Below are 26,039 nucleotides of genomic sequence, written 5' to 3'. Positions count from 1 at the left end.
ATTGTTCATGTCTCCATTGCTAAGCAGATATGGCACCGGTGACCGGCGCTCTCATTGTTCTCATTCTGTGCTGTGCAGGAGCATTAGCAGACATCATTGACAAACCACCACCACCATCAGGTAATCCTACTAAGCATGCTGACAAGTCACAGGGATGAATGGAGAACCTTCTAAGTGGCATCTAATGGCTGTTTCACATATTTTAGTTGTGTCTGGCTACTTTCCTGTACTGGATATAACTGGTGACCAGGCTGAGCTCCTGTCTGATGTCCATAGCTGCACTGAGAAATGTAGACTGCATAGTAAAAGGTCCAGTGGTGAAACTGATGTTTTTAGACACAAAAAAACCCAAAGGAAGCTAAAGGGTCAGTTGTGACATCACTTTCCCATTGAGGGCTTGTGTACTATGGGAAAATGGAGTTGGGGCTGGGGGTGGGGGGTGAATATATGTGAAAATGTGTAAAAGAGAGTTTCAAGGAGTTTTTTAAACTTGGTTCAGAGCAGGGGGTTTTATAAGTGACAGGAAATAATTTCACAATAATATCTTATTCACAATGCGCCACTCATTTGACTGGGATCAGAATGTAGCTCTGAAGATGGAGGACATATAAAAGGTAAACATGGGATTTTTCCTTTAGTTTACACACCCCCTGGCTCTGGGTGCTGCTCTCTGCTAAGATGTTAAAATCTTGTAAATCTTTGTTGTGATCTCTGTCATTGTTTCCTTCTCTTCATTGTTCTTCCTCTTTCTCTATTTCCTTTCATCTATTGAGCATCACAGTCAAGAATAACATGAACAATTTTTTTTCTTGGCATGATCAAGACTCCACTGGTTTTTCTTGTTTTCTCCTACAACCTTAAATGCTATGTACACCATTGGAGGTATTTTTTTATTTTTGTATTGAACTTATGTTGAGCTAAAAATCACTTGGTCATTTCAATTGGTCTTTATTAGAAATATGGAGCCTTTTTTCTGTACAGAGCTGAGATGCTCTAGTAACAGCTTCTGGATTTTCTCCTTTTTTCCGTTGGGGAGCTGGCCGGCTCCTTAACTCTTATCTCTGACCTTATAAACACTCTTCATAGCTCAGTCCTTATCTTACTGATAAAAATGTGATTCAAATAAGTGTTTATTAACTCTTAGAAGTTTAGAGATAAGGGTTGTTAGTAGAGATGAGCGAACCTGAACTGTAAAATGCAGGTTCATATCGAACATTGAGGGTTTAGACACCCGAACACAGACTTTGTCACTAAAGTCCATGTTCGGATGCTGAATAAGGCTACTTTCACACTCGCTTTTGGTGCGGATCCGTCATGGATTTGTACAAATGCTTCCATTCAGATAATACAAACGCATGCATCCGTTCAGAACAAATCCGTTTGTATTATCTGTAACATAGCCAAAACAGATCTGTCTTGAAGACAATTGAAAGTCAATAGGGGACAGATCAGTTTTATATTGTGCCATATTGTGTCAATGAAAACGGATCCGTCCCCATTGACTTACATTGTGTGTCAGGATCTGTTTGCCTCCGCATCGTTAGGCGGACGTTTTGGTGTCCGCCTCCAGAGCGGAATGGAAGCGGAACAGAGGCAAACTGATGCATGCTGAACGGATCCTTTCAGAATGCATTAGAGCAACCCTGAAACGGATCTCACAAACTGACACCAAAATGCAAGTGTGAAAATAGCCTAAAGTGTGTTGAAATCAACAAGCTTTTTAGCTGTGGGCACTTCAAAGCCATCACAGTCATGCCTAGTATTGGCATGGCTGTGATTGGCCGGAGCAGAACATGACCGAGCCTGTATAAATGCCGGAACACGCGTGGCACTGCCATTCTGTTCTAACTAGTATAAGGACAGGATGCAGCCAGAGTGAGGATCAGTGTTAGGCAATGAGTCTCTGGGTGCAGCCTAAAATACAGTAAAGCTCTGCATCCATGACACAGAAATAATATTGCTCATCTGGATGTTAATTCTGTGTCTGACCTTCTGTGTAGCTATCTTTGGGTGAGATACAACTTATTTTCACCCGTGACACAAAAATACAAATGATCAATTGTCTGTCAATTTTGTGGGTAACCTCAAAGAATAAGGAGAGCATCAAATAAGAGATGTTCCCGTGGTCTTGGTGCTACTGCTGTTGGTGTAGCTCCTGCTGCAGGGACAGGGCGTGGTCGATCTGTGCCAGCTATGCGCCCAAATGATATACCTTCCTCTGGTGCAGGTGACAGGATGTTCTGCGTCATTTTGTAGGCCCGAGAACTGCTGTACAAATGGTGAGTAGCAGATTGGATGGTTGAGAGTGCCTCCAGTTCCTTCACAGTGTCTTCAACCCGGTCCCCTGCTGAAAGCGCAAAGTTGGCACCGGTGGCCAATGGACACCTTTCTGAGCCCCAAGTTATGCAGTAGTCACTTATGCTTTTTGATGACTTTGCTGACGGGGGTTCGGTGGGCGATTCACCTAGCCCTGCCCCAGAAGTGGAAGAGATTGAGTGCAATAATGCCCAACCACTTTCATTTGAGGAAGAGGATGTGGGAGGATTTCTGCACTGTGCTGACCGGCAAGAAAGGCAGGGGTAAGGAGTAGGTGGAGGATGATGTGGAGGATGATGAGGTCCTAGACCCCACGTGGAATCAAAGTTATCCGAGTGATGTGTGCAGTTCAGAGGAAGAGGTGGTGGTCACAAAGCGAGGCACAAATGTTCTAAACCTGAGCCACTAGAGAGTACACTTTCTACTGCCCAATGCCCACTACGCCGAGGAACTGAGTACACCAAAGCCAGCTCAAAGGAGTTCCCTGAAGTGGCAGTTCTTCAGGCAATGTGCTGACGACACAGGTGGTTTGCATGCTGTGCAGACAGAGCCTGAAGCGAGGCAAACATTTTCTAAACATAAGCACCACCTACATGGCCAGGCATCTAAATGCAGAGCACGAGCTGCAGTGGAGTAGACACCTGAAAAACAATTAAAGATCTGAAGTTCCTCTTGCTCCCTCTTCTGCTGCGGTCTCGGCCTCTTACTCCCCCTCTCGAGCAACAGGGCCACCTGGCTCCTCGCAAAGAGAGGATGTGACAGCACCACCACCACCAGTGTTACCAAGCATCTCCACACTGCCCCATGGAAGCATTCAGCTGTCCATCCCCCAAACACTGGAGAGAAGGAGGAAGTACCCCTCTACCCATCCGCGAGCTCTGGGCCTAAATGCCAGAATTTCCAAATTGCTGGCCTTTGAAATGCTGCCATTCCGTCTGGTGGAGATAGACACTTTTAAAAACCTTATGGCACTGGCTATCCCACATTACTTGGTTTCAAGCCTCCACTACTTTTCCATGTGGGCCATCCCTGCCCTGCATGAAAAAGTGGCGGACAAAATCGGGTGTGCTCTGCACAATGCATTCAGTGGAAAAATCCACAAAACCACTGATACGTGGACGTTATGTCACCCTAACTACCCACTGGGTAAAATTAGTGCCAGCAGGGCCTGAGGCGGAAAGCGTTTTGGCGCATGTCCTACCGCCACCAAGGAGTGCTGGACCTTTCTTGTTGCCTCTGACTCCGCTTCCTCTTCTCCTGCCTCCTCATACGGTCAGCTTAACACCTGCAACACCAACTTCAGCACAACGAGGGGTAAACAACAGCCCTCTCTAAAACGCGTCCCAGGTGTAGGAAATGCAGAGTGGTGTAATGGTGTGGCCCAAATGTCTCTTTATGTGTGTTACGGTGCTCCTACCTGGATACCGCTGGACCCCAGGCTTTGGTTCCGAAGCAATAAATAGGGGGAATAATTGAGGAATAAAAGAATAATTTGAGTCCAGACCTTGAGATGAAGTTCAATGGCAGCTTTACTTGAATAAACGTTTCTCTGAAATAGTTTACAGGCTTTGTCTTGGTTCCAGCAGGCTTTAGCTTGAAACTGGCAGGCAAACTACACTCTGCTAAATCTGTTTCTCTCTGACTCTGCTGTACTGCAACCCTGGCTGTATAACTCAGTTTCTTCTGTATGCTGCACTTCACTTTGAAGTCTGACTCTAGGTTATGCCAGGGAACTTTCCTCCTGGCTCCTGAGGCTTTAAGCTTTGGCCTCCATGGCCAGCAGAGTTTAGGGTGCTCTGGCTGGCGTTGGCACATCCAGCAGAGAGACGTGCCCCTGCACACTTTTCCCCTAGCTGGGGGTAAGCTAGACTGGAACTAACTGGTCCCTACACTTCCTGCAGGAAGTAGGGATGGCCCACTCCTCTACAGAGGGGGGTTAGAATGGAATGGTAAGTTCCATCCTATCTAAGTACATCTCTGCCATGTTTGCTGCCACCTGATGGTGAACCAGGCACATTACATTACAGTTTCATAACATTAGAAATGCACAGTGTGGAGGACCTAGAATAAATGCATAAGATGACATGGGGTTAGACCAATAAAGACAATAGTAAGGTACAGAAGTGGTAACAGCACTCTGGGGTGTTACAGAGGTTAGTGAAGAATTACCCCGCTATCTCAGAGCTGCAGCAGAAAGTGCTGGCTATCTGAGCGCGTTTTTCAACATTGTCAAACTGCTGCTTGCCTGTCTGTGCTGCAGCGTAACTTTGGTCTTCCCGCTCCCCGATTATATGCAATGTGCCCACAAGGTGGAAATCTTCTTTGCACATGCTGCTGAGACTGTGCGAGCAGAAATAGGTGTTAGTGGAGTTTCAGCTGCAGCACGCACGGGTGACTCTCTCTGCGGAACAGCAAAATTTCACCACCGAGTGGGCCTCCATGAGTGACTTGTGTGCCGTGTTGCACTGCTTCAAGTACTCCACCAACATGGCCAGTGCTGATGACACCATCATCAGCGTTACTACCCTACTTGCATGTCTCCTTGAAAAAACGCTTATGGCGATGATGGATGAGGTGGTAGGAAGGAGGAACAGGGATCATTCATATGGTTATAAGGCAAGTTGTCCACATGTGGCTTGGAGGGTGGGCTCCTCCACGAACAGCGGACAGGTACACAATTATCCAGCCAGAGCACAGTTTTGGAGGATGATGATGATAAGCAGGAGGAGGAGGAACCATGTTCACAGCAGGATAGAACCAAAAGCAGCTCATGGGCATCTCTAGAGCGTGACTGGGGGATACAGAGGACACAGACAATACACCTCCCACCAAGGACAGGTTGTCGTTGTCTCTGGGCAGCCTGGCACACATTAGTGACTTCATGCTGCAGTGTCTGAGTTGCCCTCATTCTTACCATTGATGATTACTTATTGGCAACTCTGCTGGATCCCCACTACAAGGACAACATGACATCTTTACTTCTGTCACTGGAGCATGATTGGAAGATGTGTGAATATGAGTGCACGTTGGTAGACACAATACTGACGACATTCCCACCTGACAGAAGGGGCTCAGTGGAAGCACACCGTGGAGGAGGAGGAGGAAGTCACCAACACAGCTGGGGCACCGGAACTACCTCAGAAGGGAGGGTTAGCATGGAAAACCTTCGTCAGCAGGCCACAACTTCCAGCACCACCGTCTGATACAAACTATATTAGGCTACCTTCACACTCGCGTTTTGTGCGGATCTGTCATGGACGGATCCGTTCAGATATTACAAACCTCTGCATCTGTTCAGAACGGATCCGTTTGCATTATTTTTAACATAGCCAAGACGGATCCGTCTTGTACACCATTGAAAGTCAATAGAGGACGGATCCGTTTTCTATTGTGTTAGATTGTGTCAGTGAAAACGGATCCGTCCCTATTGGCTTACATTGTGTGTCAGGACCTATCCATTTGGCTCAGTGTCATCAGACGGACACCAAAGCGCTACAAGCAGCTGCCAGAGCAGAATGGAGACTGAACGGAGGCAAACTGATCCGTTTTGGACCGCTTGTGAGAGCGCCAGACTTAGCAGGACATGGTGGAAGAGTACATAGCCATACATCTGCACATACTGACTGTTGGGTCTGCCCCATTTAACTTCTGGATCTCCAAATTGGGCACATGGCCTGAGCTTTCCATTTACACTTTGGAGGTGCTGGCCTGCCCTGTGGCAAGTGTGTTGTCGGAATGTGTGTTTAGCACGGCAAAGGAGGTGATAACGGACAACCGCATCCACCTGTCCACAGCCAACGTGGACAAGCTAACATTTATTAAAATGAACCAGGCATGGATCCCACGGGACTTGTCCGTACCTTTGGCAGAGTAGAGAAGTATACCGGCCGCACCCAGCCATCGTTATACTCCACATAGTTTGTGCATTCTTTTTTGCCATTTCCCAATGTGTTGAGGCCTCCACAATAAAAAATAAAAATTACAAAACTCCACAAAAACAGTGTTGGCTACCTCCTCCGCCTCTTCCACTTACATCGCTAAGTCCACGGCATCCTCAACCTCCTACTCCACTTCGACCTCTGCTCCTGGTTCAATATTAATTTTTTATCTCTTCTATGTTATTTGAAGTCATTTCCCTATCCACATTTGTTTGCAGGTTAATTGTCCTGCTCTTACCCCCATTTTGCTTCCTTTCGCAGCCCTCCAGTCCTTTCTGAGACACTTTTATAGCCATTTTACAGCATTAAAGTTCAGGACCCCATTGACTTTTATGGGGTTTGGGTTTGAGTTCGGGTCAATTTCTAAAGTTCTACCAAACCTGTCGGACCCGAATATCCACGGGTCCGCTCATCCCTAGTTATTAGATGACCGGCACAAAGTGAAAGTATCAGTTTGAAATATCAGTTTGAAAATTGAAAATATGATTTTAGCCAAAAATGAGTAAAACACAATCATAAACAAAAATTGTCTCCGAATGTGTAAATAGCCTTTAAGTTAATTGAGGCTACATTGGCAGGTGCCCGGCATGAGGGACAGAGACCTCTAGACATTTTCATGTACTCCTACCCTGTTATGTCTCCAAGTCTACTCCACCATTTAACCTTTAACAGGTCATTATTTGGGTCTGTTCTAGCTAGATCAGGAATGATACCATGTGTCTGACCGGTCTAACTATTCACGCATATTTATGCCATAGAAATGAAGATTTTTAATATGTCTGGAGTCCAACCAACAGTTATTTTTTGGTGGCAATTCCAACAACAAAAAGTATTGTTGAAAGCATTGCAACCTCTCTAAGGCCTCTTTCACACGGGCGTTGTGGGAAAAGGTGCGGGTGCGTTGCGGGAACATGTGCGTTTTTTCCGCACGAGTGCAAAACATTGTAAAGCGTTTTGCACTCGCGTGAGAAAAATCGCGCATGTTTGGTACCCAAACCCGAACTTCTTCACAGAAGTTCGGGCTTGGGATCGGTGTTGTGTAGATTGTATTATTTTCCCTTATAACATGGTTATAAGGGAAAATAATAGCATTCTGAATACAGAATGCTTAGTACAATAGCCCTGGAGGGGTTAAAAAAATAAATAAATTATGAAACTCACCTTAATCCACTTGATCGCGCAGCCGGCATCACTTCTGTCTCCTTCTTTGCTGATTGCAGGAAAAGGACCTGTGGTGACATCACTCCGGTCATCACATGATCCATCACATGATCCATCACCATGGTAAAAGATCATGTGATTGACTATGTGATGACCGGAGTGACGTCACCACAGGTCCTTTTCCTGCAATCAGCAAAGAAGGAGACAGAAGAGATGCCGGCTGCACGAGCAAGTGGATTAAGGTGAGTTTAATTATTTTTAATTTTTTTTTAACCCCTCCAGCCCTATTTTACTATGCATTCTGTATTCAGAATGCTATTATTTTCCCTTATAACCATGTTATAAGGGAAGTCAATAGGTTTTGGAACCGCGCTGCAGGAAAATATGTATTCCGGTCCCAGGTGGATGATACAAGGGTGTCAGCCCCTCTCCTCGACAGCCGGAGAGTACGGTCCTCCTAGACCCCCTCCTCTACAAGATTTAAGGAGATAGGCAAGATAGTGAAGCACCCTTGAGAGTGTTATAATAAAAGATTTTATTCTACTTACAACAGGTCAGTAGACAAAAGGCATAAAATTACAAAATGATCGTCACGTTCCTGCCCGACCCGGGTTTCGCTACCTCGCTTCTTCAAGGGCGATGACTGAGCATGCTCACACACGAGCCCTTTAAATAGCCCAGCTGTCTCATTATTCAAGCGGGTATGGTTCCGATCCATATAAAGTGTTTTCAAAATAACAGTTTTACAACATATAACACAGAGTTCCATTCATTAATTCATTAATACAGTCACTTTTAAGATATAAACATAAAATACACAAAAATACACATAAAAATACATACTGGTGTAAATTGTTATTGCCAATTCAAAAATAAGCCCTTTCGGGTTACCGCTCATATCCAATATAAGGGAAAATAATAATAATCGGGTCTCCATCCCGATCGTCTCCTAGCAACCGTGCGTGAAAATCGTACCGCATCTGCACTTGTTTGCGGATGCTTGAGATTTTCACGCAACCCCATTCATTTCTATGGGGCCTGCATTACGTAAAAAACACACAAAGAGGAGCATGCTGCGATTTTCACGCAACGCACAAGTGATGCGTGAAAATCACCGCCCGTGTGCACAGCCCCATAGAAATGAATGGGTCATGATTCAGTGCGGGTGCAATGCGTTCACCTCCCGCATCGCATCCGCGCGGAATACTCGCCCGTGTGAAAGGGGTCTAATGAATGGTAGAAATAAAGGTTCACGAGGTTGCCTGAGAGGGGTTTTATTCTTGCTGATCCCCAACCCTCCTGTTCTGACATTTAACTAGTTCCCACTGGTCCAGTCTTCCCAGTCTGATGTTTCTATGCTGCGAAATGCCTGGACATGCCTGCTCATTCAATCACCTCTAACAATAATGATCTACCTCATTCATTAAGCAAACATTGCCTGGAATTTCTTTGGTAGGAAGCCGAGACCATTAGAAGTCAGTGAAGTGTCAGAGTGCGAGGGTATGTCCTCTTTTTAATTCTACTCTGAGCCCTTTCCAATGAATTTTCCCACCTGGACAACCCCTTTTGTTCTTTATGACTATTGTCCACAAAAGTTGTATGCCTTCAACAATACCTTCATGTTAGAAGAATCTCTAATAACCTGTTTGGACCCTCAGTGATCAGCTGTCATCTACAAGAGAACCTCACAGCAAGTGTGCAGATCTATTGTATAACTTCATTGTCAAAAAGAAACTGAAACATCACACTTGGTCATTAAAGTCAATACTCAGTCCTTGTAAAACACTGACATGCTGGGTCCTTCATAGATAGACAACCTGTTCTACTTCATGATCAATATTGACTTACTCGGATGGAAGAATTCTCCTCCGGCTAGCCTTACCAAACCCCTTTTCCTACCAATAACCAGACAGAAACCTTCTTGCTTTGGCAAAATGACCATTACGGCCAACTTTATTATACACACACAATAATAATAATAACAATAATACCAACAAGCATTTTAACACATCCTTCAACCTTATGAGCCACTGTACCGTAACAAGGATCCTGGAGGGCAACCCAACAAGCGGTATCTTCCTTAAACATCTCTCCTTGTACTTCAAGGTTACCCTTGGCCGCACTCACCGACCCAAGGGCACCAAATCCTTGAAGTATCCATGTATCTCCTCCTGTAGGCCTTTCAGCCCAAACAGGAGCCCCATCCTCGGCAATCACCATCCACATGAGATACAGGCTCCAACATGTCCTGCATCTCTTAAAACCATTGTATTGCTCCCCCAGGATCCCATATCAATCAGCCACCATCACACCTCCATTAATTATACCCTTCTCTACCCAAACAAGGGCGGGAGGGCGGGAAACACTCTAGCTTACACTGGCAACTGCCTCACTAGCTCCACCCATAACCTATATACAGCCCGGGAAATTGCTACTCCTCCCCGTTCACCTGAACCTAACCCCCAACACACTTCCAACCATTAACCCTCTCCTAGCCTGCGGTCTTCCCCCCAAGTCAAGACGCACTCCACTATGTCTGCGCCTCGCTCCGTTGCTATTCTGACTTACTCGGATGGAAGAATTCTCCTCCGGCTAGCCTTACCAAACCCCTTTTCCTACCAATAACCAGACAGAAACCTTCTTGCTTTGGCAAAATGACCATTACGGCCAACTTTATTATACACACACAATAATAATAATAACAATAATACCAACAAGCATTTTAACACATCCTTCAACCTTATGAGCCACTGTACCGTAACAAGGATCCTGGAGGGCAACCCAACAAGCGGTATCTTCCTTAAACATCTCTCCTTGTACTTCAAGGTTACCCTTGGCCGCACTCACCGACCCAAGGGCACCAAATCCTTGAAGTATCCATGTATCTCCTCCTGTAGGCCTTTCAGCCCAAACAGGAGCCCCATCCTCGGCAATCACCATCCACATGAGATACAGGCTCCAACATGTCCTGCATCTCTTAAAACCATTGTATTGCTCCCCCAGGATCCCATATCAATCAGCCACAAGAAGACCACCGGTGACACCTCACCTGTGGGCGTCACGCCACACCCTCAGGGCCGTTTCCAGACCCTCCTGAATACCTAACGCCCACATATCAATCCCGATATCATTAAGATGCACACCATCGGATCTCAAGAATTGAGGCGATGCAGCCTCCAATTCCCGATGTCGAACCACCAGACCACCCTGTCTGCGAACAAAGCGTCCCACCTCCTTATTCAACTTGGCCCGCGCTTTATTGAGCCGCTCAACCGACCTGGCAAACCGCCAACTACTCCTCGCCACCACCTCTGACCACACCACCAGCAACTCCGGAAAATCTGACATCAAACGCAAAACGTCTAACTTAATATCCCGTATCACATCACGGGACCGCCGAACCCCCAAATCATTACCACCCGCATGAAGAACTAAGATATCAGGCGGGCGATCTAACAGTACATTGGTATGGATTTCGGGCAAAACACGCCCCCAGAGGAGCCCCCTCAAACCAATCCACCTGACCAGCAAATCCTCCATCGGAAAACCCAATTGACGACCGTTCCGCCGCACATCCGCTCGCAAGGCCCCCCAGTAGACGTACGAATGCCCGAAAATCCATGCCAAGCAAGGCGCCGCCCCTGCAAAAAACGAACATAGTCAAAAAAAACAGCACTGCAAAAAACAAATTTAATAAAGAACAGACACAAACCCAACTCCTCCTTGTAACACTATAACAGATGAGGCCTGACATATGATCGAAAACAATCGGACTCCCAACGCCCGATTCGCTTTATAACCTTCTCCCCTAGGCCCCACCTGGAAGCCTCAGTCGCGGCCCCAATCCTGAATGAGTGAGATGCAAAGTCCTTTGCAGGAAGACCCGCGGCAGCCAAACATTTTCTGAAAACAGCCACAAATTGGAAACGCGACAACCGCGAACCATCCCTATGAACCAGCAACGCACCCGGACCGCCAGGACGCAGCTCCAAAAATTCCTTCACACAATGCACTGGACAAAAAACTGACCCCAATAGCGGCCTAAGCCACAAAACCACACCCTTACCATCCTGATCAGTCTTAGACTTGCGGAGCGTACATCTCAAAGCCCCCTCTACAATCCAAACATCCTCCCACAACAAACCACCATCACCCATGCGACTAGCTGCAACCAATTCCGATATACGAAAAGCCCCGAAAAAAGCTAACGCAAAAGCCGCCCTAAACAGACATACTTCATATGCCGACACACAAACAGACTCAGCCACCTTCCATAGCATCTGCAACACATCAAATGAAACCGGCCTACGACTATCCTTCCGTAACGCACTACGACGGTAACCCTTTAAAGCTTGCCGCACCATAAAACATTTAGACACGTCAGCCAGTCCCCGCAGGCGCAACCAGAAGGCAACAGCCGCTACCCTCTTAGATGCAACCGAGAATGACAAACCCGCAGCATAAGACTGACCCACCCAAAAAACCAATAACGTCTGAAAATCCTCTAATGAACTACTGCCCCCACCTACCTGCTCGATCAACTCCTCCCACAACGCCCACACTGATGAATAGGCCGACCACGTACCTCTACTAAGAGACTGCCTAATCAAGTCCGCCGATACCCCAAGGCCACGCTCCAGAGCCACTGGGGGCAAGGCAACCCCTGTAACTCGGCACCCGGCGCCAAGCTGCGGAAACGGTCCCACTGAAAACGAGAAAGGGAATCGGCGAGTGAGTTATCAACTCCAGGAACATGAACCGCAACAAAACATGCATTCAACTGCAAACCCCGCAATACAAGATGCCTCAGTAAATTCAACACCGGAGGCGAGTTCGCCGTTTGGCTATTGATCGCCTGCACCACACCCATATTGTCACAGTAGAAACGAACTCGCCGATTCCTGAGCCAGGTCCCCCACAACTCAGTAGCCAAAACAATCGGAAAAAGCTCCAACAGAGCCAAGTTAGTAAGAAAACCCGCCTCCCTCCATTCAACCGGCCACGCCCCAGCACTCCATTGTCCTCTACAGAAAACACCATATCCACACGAACCTGATGCATCTGAGAACAATTCCAAATCCACATTACTAATCACTGCCTCCATCCACATAGACCGCCCATTGTACTCCGACAGAAACGTCTCCCACACCGCCAAATCATCCTTCACTGCTGCTGGTAAACGCAAGTAGTAAAACGGGGAAGTAACCCCCGCAGTCGCAAGCGCCAAACGACGACAAAAAACCCGCCCCATCGGCAATATGCGACACGCAAAGTTCAATTTACCCAGAACCGATTGAACCCGCTTAAGCTGAACCTTCTTTGCCTTCCGTAAGTACACAACCTCATCCAACAAATCCGACACCTTGTTGTCAGGCAAGCGACATTCCATAGCCACACTATCAATTTCGATGCCCAAAAACCTCATAACCGTGGAAGGGCCTTCCGTCTTTTCCGCAGCTAACGGGATACCGAAGCGCGCAGCCACCCTTTCCATGGTATGTAACAAAACAGCACACACTCTGGACCCAGCCGGACCCAAAAACAAAAAATCATCCAGGTAGTGCAAAACCGAACTCCATCCTGCCTCCTGTTTCACCACCCATTCCAGAAAAGAACTAAACGATTCAAACAATGAACACGAAATCGCACAACCCATCGGCAAACAACAATCAACATAATAACTGCCATCCCACTGAAAACCAAGTAAATGCACGCTATCGGGATGAATAGGCAACAAACGAAAAGCGGCCTCAATGTCCGTTTTCGCAAGCAGGGCGCCTCGCCCAAAACGCCGGACCCACCGTACCGCCTCGTCAAAAGACGTGTACGAAACGGAGCATAACTCGTCCGCTATACCATCATTCACTGACCCACCTAACGGATAGGACAAGTGATGAATAAGCCGAAATTTATTAGGCTCCTTCTTAGGGACTAAGCCCAAAGGGGAAACCCACAAATCCGGCAACGGACACACAGAAAAAGGACCCACCACCCTTCCGGCAGAAACCTCACCATCAATCTTATTTCTCACAACTGCCGGATGGCGAAGAGCCGATGACAAATTCCGGGGTGCCCGTTGCGGCCCAACCAATCCGCACGGAATGACAAAACCCTTCGTAAACCCTGCCAACAACAGCTGCGCTACCTCCTTATCTGGATACTTCTTTAAATAGGGCTCCATCTCTTCCACCCTCACCGGCGTCACCCCTCTTCTGCACAACCTCGGGTCCCTTACCTTTGCCGCGCTTGAAACACCGCGACAAACTATGGGAGCCGCCACAACCGGAGCACTCATGCTTGTACCGGCAATCAGACAAGAACCTGCAATGCCCTTCGTTGTACTGCCAGCAACACCCCTTTCTATTACCCCCATGCGACTCAGAGGCCGAGGTGCCCCCGGCCGTTCCACGAAAGGGCTGAGGGCCCATCCTAGGTGCCGCCATCAACCGCATCCACAGACCAATGTCCTTATGGTCCCAACGAATGCTAGGCCTGACCGCCTTCCGCTGCCGGAACTGCTCGTCATACCTAAGCCACGCAACACCCCCATACGTCCGATGCGCCTCACCAATAGCATCCATATAGCAAAAGAGCGCGGAGCAGTGCTCAGGCGCCTTTTCCCCAACTACGCTAGCCAAAATTGCAAAGGCTTGAAGCCAATTTTGAAAAGTACGCGGGATAAGCCTGTACCGCCTCCTCTCTTCCTCCTCTTTCTTACTCTCGTCCGGCTTTCCCCTATCTAAGTTAAATTTTTCCAATGGAAGCAACGAAAAAATTTCAACGTATTCATCCTTCCATATCTTATCCTTCATCTCCTGCTTCAAGTGAGCCCCCAGCGGCCCCTCAAAACACACATAGATCTCCCCTTTCGCTGCATCCGCCAACCGCACGCCATCACCCATGTCACTCCTAACACCCGCAACCGCCCCAGATCCCTGGGTACCAACCGCCACACCGTCTTCCACTGTCCCCATTAAACCCCGCACCGGCCCCTGTTCCAACGAACCCGCTTGCGCCGGAGCCCAGACTGGCACCGGGGACGCAACAGATCCCGTACCCAGCCGTGACAACAATGACATCATGCCTGACAACACCTCCTGCACCAAAACATCAGAACCCCCCGCATTATGAGACACAGCAACCCCACCTCCCCCAACAATAGTCTGACCCGTAGATCTCTCACCTGGCCGTCCCCGGATAGCACCTCCGGCAGCCGCAGAACTCCTCCCAGGTGTCCTCAGTAGCGCATCCATCCTGCACGGCACGGCGTCAACATCCAGCGGAAAGTCCAAAGCGCCTGCCGCCAATTCTTCGTTTGGGCCGACTTCTCCTTCTTCCAATGGTGACATCCCCCCGTCACCCTGCGAATGCAGGTGACCGTCATCCGCTAAATCGACTGCAGCACAGGCCTCATCACCAGGCCGCATATTTTCTCCTCTGTCACCCATCGAAATTTCGGGCCCCACAGCAGGAGGGCTGTGAGCCGCATCCAGCGACAAAATGCCAGGAGACGAAGCAACAGCCACAGTCCCTGCCATGCCGCAATGTCGCCGACCCACCGCCAGGGGGCGCGACGCACACTCACTCCTACCAGCTCCTTCCTGCTCACTGGACCCGGCGCTTGCCTGCCGCCGACCGGAAGCCACCGGCCGCGGCGCAGAAGACCTCTCCTCCCCGACTGATGGAAGGCCCAGGCCGCCGGACCGCCCGACCGTACTGCTCCTCCTCTCCGACGGTAAGGCCGCCATGGTTCGCTCCTCACAACGCCGCACCTGTGAAGAGACACCCGCCTGTCTGCGCTCTCTTCCTCTCACCGCCGGGGAGACCGGGCCGGGGACATCCCGTCCCTCACCCGCTGACCTGCTTCGCGCCGACACACTCCTCCCGCTGCGTCTGGGCGCCAAACCGGGCACAGGCACCGCAGACTGCAGCGGAGGGGCCATAGGGGGGCTTCTAAGGCGACGACGCACCCGAGGTGTAGCCTCTGGACTCAGGCGCTCTGGGGGAACCGACCTCCTGGTCCTGTGTGGACGCGCCGGCAAGGCCGCCGTAGACGGGGGGATCAAAGCAGCCTGTATGGTCTGCTGCAAGCGCTCCGCTCCATGTACCTGAACCGCAGCACGGACCGCTTCCAATAACTCCTCCAGAGACGACATCTTGACCCTAAAACACTCTAGCTTACACTGGCAACTGCCTCACTAGCTCCACCCATAACCTATATACAGCCCGGGAAATTGCTACTCCTCCCCGTTCACCTGAACCTAACCCCCAACACACTTCCAACCATTAACCCTCTCCTAGCCTGCGGTCTTCCCCCCAAGTCAAGACGCACTCCACTATGTCTGCGCCTCGCTCCGTTGCTATTCTTCTCAGTATGTCTTCTCGCTTGTTCATTCCCACAAGCCTTTTCCAACTAGAGGAGACTGAGCTAATAACCATGTTAAAGTTTAGACGGAGAGGGTAGACATGTTGAGAAATAAGAGTGAGGATATATGTAAATGTGTAGATGTCACATTCCTAGTGGTGGACATCTGCCAACACATTCATGCCCTTTAACTCCAGACATAATGAACTCTATGGAGCAGGAGTAATGGACAACAGAATTCAAAAGATTTTTTTATTCCCCTCCATATACAGATTGTGTCATTGCTCAGAACTAGTGCACTTGATGGCCCCATGTACAATCCAAGAGAAGAGAAAGTCAGTGAATTACATGTATATTCAACCAGCACTTTCATAGTAGGGTGAGGGTTCAGTGGTTGTTTGAAGCCATATAGACAAAGCTATGGGGTGTCTACTGTCCTAAATGTAAACAGCATGATCTTCAGGTTTTGGTTTTATGGTTATAATTAGGATCCTTCTGGAGGAGACAGTTCTGTCCATAGAAGGAAAATCTTCCCAACAGAGGAAAAGCCGGTCACAGAAGAGACAACCTGACCAGCAAACTGATAGCTGAAATATCTCACTTTTTGAACCTGGTTGATAAGAGCTCAGTAACTGTGTGAAAAGCTTGTGACACATCAAAATCTTTAATTACAGAGAAACCAGGAAGATGTCCACCATCTCCATATAGACCGTGTATTCCACATACTCCGTATCAGTGCGCCTCAGACACAGAATGTGAAGGAAACCTGAAGTGCTGCAGGCAGGGATGCAATAAAAGTTGCAGGGTTCCCATCATTGGTGAGTACAATAGAAACCAAACCAAGTAGATGGAGCAGATTATTAGACAGGATTTGGCACCTGGTGCAGGAGTCTGACAGAGCGGTGGGTAACTGACCAGCTCCACCTGATCTGCAAAGACCGGCTTTCACACAAACACATCTCAGAGGTCTCAGAGGTCATCATATGATAGCTCCACAAGGTTGTCTGTGCTCATGTAGAAGTAATGTTTCTAGTGTCATTAAGTACATTTCTTTTAGGTACATAAATTATGTAATCTATACAGATCCTGAGTTACATCCTGTATTATACTCCAGAGCTGCACTCACTATTCTGCTGGTGCAGTCACTGTGTACATACATTACTTATCCTGTACTGATCCCATTACATCCTGTATTATACTCCAGAGCTGCACTCACTATTCTGCTGGTGCAGTCACTGTGTACATACATTACATTACTTAACCTGTACTGATCCTGAGTTACATCCTGTATTATCCTCCAGAGCTGCACTCACTATTCTGCTGGTGCAGTCACTGTGTACATACATTACATTACTTATCCTGTACTGATCCTGAGTTACATCCTGTATTATACTCCAGAGCTGTACTCACTATTCTGCTGATGCAGTTACTGTGTACATACATTACATTACTTATCCTGTACTGATCCTGAGTTACACCCTGTATTATACTCCACAGCTGCACTCACTATTCTGCTGGTGCAGTCACTGTGTACATACATTACATTACTTATCCTGTACTGATCCTGAGTTCCATCCTGTATTATACTCCAGAGCTGCACTCACTATTCTGCTGGTGCAGTCACTGTGTACATTACATTACTTATCCTGTGCTGATCCTGAGTTTCATCCTGTATTATACTCCAGAGCTGCACTCACTATTCTGCTGGTGGAGTCACTGTGTACATACATTCCTTATCCTGTACTGATCCTGAGTTACATCCTATATTATTACAATTACATTGGACCCGCTCGCACGTGTTGAGACTTGAACGCTATATTTTCAATTGGTCAGAGACCACTAATTGTCTCTAGGTTGACACGTGCTCTGGGTTAACAGTATTAAAATTTAACGTTTATTATGTACCCATAAAATAATATCTAGAACTCACACATTAAAATTGTCAGTGGTGCCTGTCTTATTGCACTGTTCTATAGTATAATTGTGCTGTTAGGCCACTAGGGGGCACTAGAACTCTTTTCTCCAGTGCTACCTGGGGTCGGATTTTACTAGTGGTCACAGTTATTTATATTGCGCACTGTTGGTTCCACAGTGCGCTCCTTCAACTACGAGCGTCCTCCCTGGGCACTAGGTACTGACATACGTATCATTCGTATTGGCTTGACATGGCACTTCACTGCCTAAAATAACATATACAACACTCTGCCCCCCGACATGTTTCGCCAAGCTCCCTTGGCGTCTTCAGGGGAATGGGCAGTGTTTGTATTGGGGGCGGGACTGGGCTTTTAAAACCTCCCAGTGTTTGTCATGACTGCATGGGCCAATAACCATCTCTATTACATATCCCCATGTTCTCCCAGCCAATCGGTACTGACGTGACATGGGATGTCCACCTGCGAGACCTTCCCACCTCTTTTTATTCACACCGGCAATCAGCTGCGCACACCGTCCGTGCGCATAGACTTAGTAGCGATCGTGAGTGCTCCCTCAACGCGCATGCCCAGGCACTCTAATGATGTTATCATTCTTGTTTCTTAATGAGGCGCCTGCGTCTGGACTAATGCTGGTAATACTTACCATATGTTCTTTTCAATATACTCAGGGACTTAATAATTGGTCCGTCTTACTTTGGGGTCATTAGTGCGCATGCGCCCAGACTTTGTGCCGATCATAGATACTGGCTATTCACTGGGCATGCTCAGACACTTGATTTTTCGTCCTGGATCGTTCTAATAGGTCTGGTTTTCATCGCTTAAATACAGTCTACTTTCTGATTACTCATTCCATATATGGATTGTACATGCTGCTGTTCTGTTAGACCTTCTTATTTCTGGACTGACCTCCCTACTTCTGATATTCGGCGCCTTAGGTGGGAATATTTTGCTGGTCTTGCATATAATGTTGGACATATGTATTAGCTATGTGATGCTCCCCATATTTTAATTAACTATACATCTGCATACTATTGGGGGGGGGGGGATACCTATTCTTATCTTTCTTATAGCACCTAGGTTTCACTTTCCCATCTATATTATTTTTATAATTATTTTTATTTTATGATATATGATTTGGTAAGTTTATGCAAAGTTTACAGTGGGGTATTGCTATTTGCTGTACCTATATGTGGGATTATTAGATGCTCCACTTATGCTAATGTTAGCAATTTATTTCCTTTTGGATCCATTATTCCGATAGTAGCTACTTAGCCTATAAAATGCCTCCTACCAGTGTCCTATGTGTCTACACTCACCAAACTAATAATGTGTATAGTATATAATTCTTATTATTAATATTATTCTTGTAATTCCTGAACGGAAGTGTATACTCCTACTAATCTCTAATTTTTTCCCCCAGTGTTGTTGAACGATCCTACAATTATATAATGTAATTGTAATATATTTAAGAGGGGGGAAAACCCCTAATCAGTGACCCCAAAAATAAGAATCTCGTAAATAAGTTAAAAATAAGGTGAGTTTAGGAGGATGGCTAGTTTCCTATCTAACCAACCCACCACTTCAGTATTTCTATCTGAAGCTAGTAGAGTTTTCTCCACACAAGATCTCCCAGTGAACGCTTTAGATATCAATTTTGCGTTTAAGGAATTAAACAAAACTTATAAACAATATATAAGATCTATATGGGAAGTAACAAGTCTGGAGACTTACCTGCAACAAAATATTGTGTACAGAGGGATCAGGATCAATATAAGACCAAATTCCCATCAAGACGATCCTGAATTCCAGAAAGGCTGGGAAGCCCTGCTAACAGAGAGCTCCCTGCGGATGCAGGCATACCTGTTAGAGTATGAAAAAAAGATACTGAGCAAAACCGCGTCACAACTTGAGAAAGCAATTAATGATATTCAGGTATTTCGTACCCAGACTGAGTTCACAAACCTAGAAATAAAACTCCAGAAAAATATTGAATATCTACAAAGCGAAGTAAAAGAAAGGAAGCACCGTAAATATAATAGGGACAAAAAAGATTTTGAAACAGGAAAAATCTATATAACAAAAAATAGTCAAACAAACTATCGCGGAAATTATAACCGCAACGAATATACCGACATATCAGAATCAGATATCTCAGAACCTGAGAGTAACACCCCTGCATACAGCACAGGCTATAGACCTAGACACAAACGCAGAGGCTATAACAGATCCAATTACAACCAAGCGAGATATCAAGGTAACTCTCAAAATTTCTTGAGATGTCCCAATCCGGTGTCAACAAACACAAGTGGAGTAACCAGTGGAGGAGAAGGACAGTCATCTACAGGACAGCCATCATCCTGTTTATTGTTACCTCAAGCATCAGGAGGAGTCCCAGCAGGAACCACTACCCAAGCAGGGAACACTACACAGACATTCATGCCTCATTTTTTAGTACCTGGGGTACAGCTCAGGGATCGAGACAAGTGGGGATATCGTCAGGGGACATAGCCACTGGTTCACCCAATAAAGGAATGCAAATCATCAACCTTACGGACCTGACACTAACACCTGAACATGAAAATGTACTTAGCAAGGGCCTATCATTTACACCCTTACCCTATTTCGATTGTTTTAGCTGGGTAAAAGATATTAATCTGTTTGCTAGGAAGCTCGCCTTACACAAAGAACATAAAAATTTGGAAAAAGATCCAACCAAATTTAATACAAAAGAAACACAAGCAATACAAATTTTAGAGGATTTGGAAAGAGAGCATAGGGGAGAAATAGTGCCAATGAGAGCACCACATAGTACTCTAACCCCGCAATCCAAATATACCCCACCATTCACGAAATACGGTAAAATTGAGTCCTTCGTAGATCTAGTCACTAAAGACCTTCAGGAAATAAAGACCAAAAAAATCACGATTGGGATCCAATTTAAACCCGCAGGAAAAAGTGGCTTTAGATAATCTGATGGAAAATAGGGATATAGAGATCAAACCCTCAGATAAGGGTGGCAACATAGTGCTCCTTAAAAAAGACGACTATGTACGTATGGTGATGGCTCTCCTAGAGGATAATAATACATATCAACTATTGAAAGAAAATCCCACGGAGAAATATAAAAAAGAACTAAAAGCCATTCTGGACCAAGCAAAATTGAAAGACCTTATTACTAAAGAAGAGATGAAAGTACTCTATAATCCCCATCCCATGATAGCCACGTTTTATGCTATCCCAAAAGTGCATAAAAAACGTGACCCAATACCAGGTAGGCCCATAGTGTCGGGTAACCAAAACTTGTGTGAAGGGATCAGTGGCTATGTGGACCAGATGATATCCCCATTTGTACCCAGTTTGTCCTCTTACCTTAAAGATACCAAAGATACGTTGATGAAGCTCCAGGATATCCAAGTTAATGATACCACATTGATAGCGAGTCTGGATGTAGAAGCTCTCTACACCAGTATCCAGCATGACTTAGGCCTAGAAGCAATCAGATACTATTTAAACACAAAAGGCACACAATATCAAGAGCACAATACATTTGTTTTATCACTATTACAATTTCTGTTAACACACAATTATTTCTTGTTTGATGGGAAGTTTTATTTACAGATCACCGGGACAGCTATGGGGACGATTTGTGCCCCTAATTTCGCAAATTTATTCTTAGGGTGGTGGGAAGAACGCACTGTATTCACTGATGAAAATTACCAATTTACCAAAAACATATTATACTGGGGTCGTTTCATAGACGACGTTTTAATACTTTGGGACAGCACTAGTACACACTTCCTTAAATTTGTCAAGGAATTGAATGACAACCTTCTAGGCCTTAAGTTCACCGCAGAAATAGACAAAAGAACTATTAACTTTTTAGATCTTACGATCACATTAGAAAATGATGGGAGCGTCAACACTACCATATATAGGAAGCCAACCTCTACAAACAGTCTTTTGCACTGGCAAAGTCACCATCCCACGTCCCTTAAAAAGGGCATTCCAATAGGGCAATATATTCGAGCAAAACGAAATTGCTCCACTGTGGAGAGTTTTGATGAAGAATGTAAGCTCCTATATAATAGATTCTTAGCAAGAGGATATCCGAAGAAAACTCTACACTATGCGTATAACAGAGCTAAAAAAAGTGACAGAACCATTCTACTTCACGGTGGCGAACAACGTTTAAGCCAAAATAGAGAAGTGGTACGATGTATAGGGAACTATGATGGACAGCACGAAAAAATACGCAACATCTTGGGACGACACTGGCACATCTTGCTCTCAGACGGTGAACTAAAAGAAATCCTAACCCCGAGACCAGCCATCACGTATAGGAGAGGGCAAAATCTAAGAGAGAAATTGGTGCACAGCCATTTCATGCAAGACAAAAAACAAGATAGACCTACCTGGCTCCATACGGTAGGATCATACCCATGTGGTGACTGTAACTTCTGTGGGAGGATGATACCGAAAAAAGAATTTCAAAACCCAGCCGATAACAAAAAGTATCGGATTAAAGAGTACATAAACTGTGAATCGATGGGGGTAATATATGCCATTCAAAAATGTATGTGGGGAAAACCACACAAGAGCTTAGAAGGCGAATCTCCAAACACCTTAGTACCATTAACACCCTCAGTGATACACCCCTTGCAAGACACGTGCAAAATATACATCATGGAAACACCCAGAGTTTGGAAGTATGGGGGATCCAAAAATTAAAATTAGGCCCAAGGATGGGTAATTTGGATAAACGACTACAACAGGAGGAAGCTCGGTGGATATACCGCCTACATAGTCAAACCCCGCACGGTCTAAATGAGGGTTTTACGTACGTATCATACTTATGAAAGAGATTCTAAATAACACTTATAAGAAGTAATATTGTAAAAACGGATTATTATAGAACTTCATTAAATAGATAGGGGTAGCAGGGAAGTAGGTACCTCACAATGACTGGATGACACTATGCTTTGGAATAAACCATATTCTGTGAGCGAGCTCCCCATAAATAGTACCAAAAATGCAAGTCAATAGAGGGACCTATTCATGAATAAAAACAAAAGAAAATAATACACATATTTATAAAATAAAATAAATAAAATAATATATAAAAAAGCAAAAAAAGTATATACAAACCTGGTGAGAGCTGGACTGGATGGAGAGCTGTGGGTGATGGAAAACGGTAGTAGACAGATACCTATAATAAATACAACAAAAGTTATTTAGTATAGGATTAGCAAGCACTATCACTAATAGTGGCACACATTCAACAGTTGCACAAGTTTGATCATGGAAGACTAATAGGAGATTCACTACAATTCTCTTCTCACCAAATGAACAAAAATAAAAATAAAATAAAAATAAAAATGAAAAAATAAAAATAATAATAAATAACATCAAAAATAAAAAAATAAAAAAATAAAAATAAAAACTATATAAAAAAATAGAAATAATCAAAATAAATAAAAAATAAAAAATAAAAATAAATAATATTAATTTAAATAATTGTAGGATCGTTCAACAACACTGGGGGAAAAAATTAGAGATTAGTAGGAGTATACACTTCCGTTCAGGAATTACAAGAATAATATTAATAATAAGAATTATATACTATACACATTATTAGTTTGGTGAGTGTAGACACATAGGACACTGGTAGGAGGCATTTTATAGGCTAAGTAGCTACTATCGGAATAATGGATCCAAAAGGAAATAAATTGCTAACATTAGCATAAGTGGAGCATCTAATAATCCCACATATAGGTACAGCAAATAGCAATACCCCACTGTAAACTTTGCATAAACTTACCAAATCATATATCATAAAATAAAAATAATTATAAAAATAATATAGATGGGAAAGTGAAACCTAGGTGCTATAAGAAAGATAAGAATAGGTATCCCCCCCCCCCCAATAGTATGCAGATGTATAGTTAATTAAAATATGGGGAGCATCACATAGCTAATACATATGTCCAACATTATATGCAAGACCAGCAAAATATTCCCACCTAAGGCGCCGAATATCAGAAGTAGGGAGGTCAGTCCAGAAATAAGAAGGTCTAACAGAACAGCAGCATGTACAATCCATATATGGAATGAGTAATCAGAAAGTAGACTGTATTTAAGCGATGAAAACCAGACCTATTAGAACGATCCAGGACGAAAAATCAAGTGTCTGAGCATGCCCAGTGAATAGCCAGTATCTATGATCGGCACAAAGTCTGGGCGCATGCGCACTAATGACCCCAAAGTAAGACGGACCAATTATTAAGTCCCTGAGTATATTGAAAAGAACATATGGTAAGTATTACCAGCATTAGTCCAGACGCAGGCGCCTCATTAAGAAACAAGAATGATAACATCATTAGAGTGCCTGGGCATGCGCGTTGAGGGAGCACTCACGATCGCTACTAAGTCTATGCGCACGGACGGTGTGCGCAGCTGATTGCCGGTGTGAATAAAAAGAGGTGGGAAGGTCTCGCAGGTGGACATCCCATGTCACGTCAGTACCGATTGGCTGGGAGAACATGGGGATATGTAATAGAGATGGTTATTGGCCCATGCAGTCATGACAAACACTGGGAGGTTTTAAAAGCCCAGTCCCGCCCCCAATACAAACACTGCCCATTCCCCTGAAGACGCCAAGGGAGCTTGGCGAAACATGTCGGGGGGCAGAGTGTTGTATATGTTATTTTAGGCAGTGAAGTGCCATGTCAAGCCAATACGAATGATACGTATGTCAGTACCTAGTGCCCAGGGAGGACGCTCGTAGTTGAAGGAGCGCACTGTGGAACCAACAGTGCGCAATATAAATAACTGTGACCACTAGTAAAATCCGACCCCAGGTAGCACTGGAGAAAAGAGTTCTAGTGCCCCCTAGTGGCCTAACAGCACAATTATACTATAGAACAGTGCAATAAGACAGGCACCACTGACAATTTTAATGTGTGAGTTCTAGATATTATTTTATGGGTACATAATAAACGTTAAATTTTAATACTGTTAACCCAGAGCACGTGTCAACCTAGAGACAATTAGTGGTCTCTGACCAATTGAAAATATAACATCCTATATTATACTCCAGAGCTGCACTCACTATTCTGCTGGTGCAGTCACTGTGTACATACATTACTTATCCTGTACTGATCCCATTACATCCTGTATTATACTCCAGAGCTGCACTCACTATTCTGCTGGTGCAGTCACTGTGTACATACATTGCATTACTTATCCTGTACTGATCCTGAGTTACATCCTGTATTATCCTCCAGAGCTGCACTCACTATTCTGCTGGTGCAGTCACTGTGTAAATACATTACATTACTTATCCTGTACTGATCCTGAGTTACATCCTGTATTATATTCCAGAGCTGCACTCACTATTCTGCTGGTGCAGTCACTGTGTACATACATTACTTATCCTGTACTGATCCTGAGTTACATCCTATATTATACTCCAGAGCTGCACTCACTATTCTGCTGGTGCAGTCACTGTGTACATTACATTACTTATCCTGTACTAATCCTGAGTTACATCCTGTATTATACTCCAGAGCTGCACTCACTATTCTGCTGGTGCAGTCACTGTGTACATACATTACATTACTTATCCTGTACTGATCCTGAGTTACATCCTGTATTATCCTCCAGAGCTGCACTCACTATTCTGCTGGTGCAGTCACTGTGTACATACATTACATTACTTATCCTGTACTGATCCTGAGTTACATCCTGTATTATACTCCAGAGCTGCACTCACTATTCTGCCATTTTCTGGATATCTCTCTCATTGATGTTGCTCTTCCAGTCACTCAGGATATGTAGTGTCGTTACTTTAGGAAAAGTCTTTCTTTAGTTACATTGGGAAATCTGATTAACTGACTATTTCTTTCTCCAGAGAAGCCCGGGACATGCCCACCACCCTGGTTCGTGTGCTCACCTTTGTCCTCTGATCGGCCACTTGGAGACTGTGAAGTGGACAGTGATTGTACAGGAAACAAGAAATGCTGCAACATAAAATGTACACGACAGTGCATCATAGTGTAATAAGTGATGTGAGTCCGGCTGGATGCATCTCCGTCCCTCACAGCGGAGGACACATCGCTCATCAGCCTCAGTAATTCTCTCTTCTCGCGGCTTTTCCTTCTCTAGTTGCAGATAAACCTGGAGGTGACAGCGGTGAAGACCCTCAGGGCCGGATCCGCTGCCCCAGGTGCTTAGTCTGAATACACCCCCATTAAAGGCAGATTTCTCCTCCTTCTCAGCGATCATAGTGACATTTATCAATGTAATAAAGCAGAAGATGAAAAATGA

General features: G+C 45.3%; 1 protein-coding gene across 1 annotated transcript; it reads left to right on the top strand.

The window, feature by feature from the left end:
• LOC120997023 (auswaprin-a-like) lies at positions 1 to 26,039 on the top strand. Its single transcript, XM_040426936.1, has 3 exons — positions 1 to 120; positions 16,455 to 16,598; positions 25,624 to 26,039. Exons 1-3 carry the CDS (start codon positions 30 to 32, stop codon positions 25,770 to 25,772), a joined length of 384 nt encoding a protein of 127 aa, XP_040282870.1. The 5' UTR covers positions 1 to 29; the 3' UTR covers positions 25,773 to 26,039.

The sequence above is a fragment of the Bufo bufo genome, chromosome 4 (assembly GCF_905171765.1).
Source record: "Bufo bufo chromosome 4, aBufBuf1.1, whole genome shotgun sequence".
In the NCBI taxonomy this organism is placed as follows: Eukaryota; Metazoa; Chordata; class Amphibia; order Anura; family Bufonidae; genus Bufo; species Bufo bufo.
The sequence above is the reverse complement of the archived record's forward strand: the minus strand, read 5'-3'. Positions and strand labels throughout refer to the sequence as shown.

Bases quoted from the DNA above. Each gene is read 5' to 3' on its own strand.
- LOC120997023 (XM_040426936.1), top strand. From the start codon at position 30: ATGGCACCGGTGACCGGCGCTCTCATTGTTCTCATTCTGTGCTGTGCA. The intron at 121-16,454 runs GTAATCCTACTA...CTTTAATTACAG, and splicing joins CAAACCACCACCACCATCAG to AGAAACCAGGAAGATGTCCA. The intron at 16,599-25,623 runs GTGAGTACAATA...TTCTTTCTCCAG, and splicing joins TTGCAGGGTTCCCATCATTG to AGAAGCCCGGGACATGCCCA.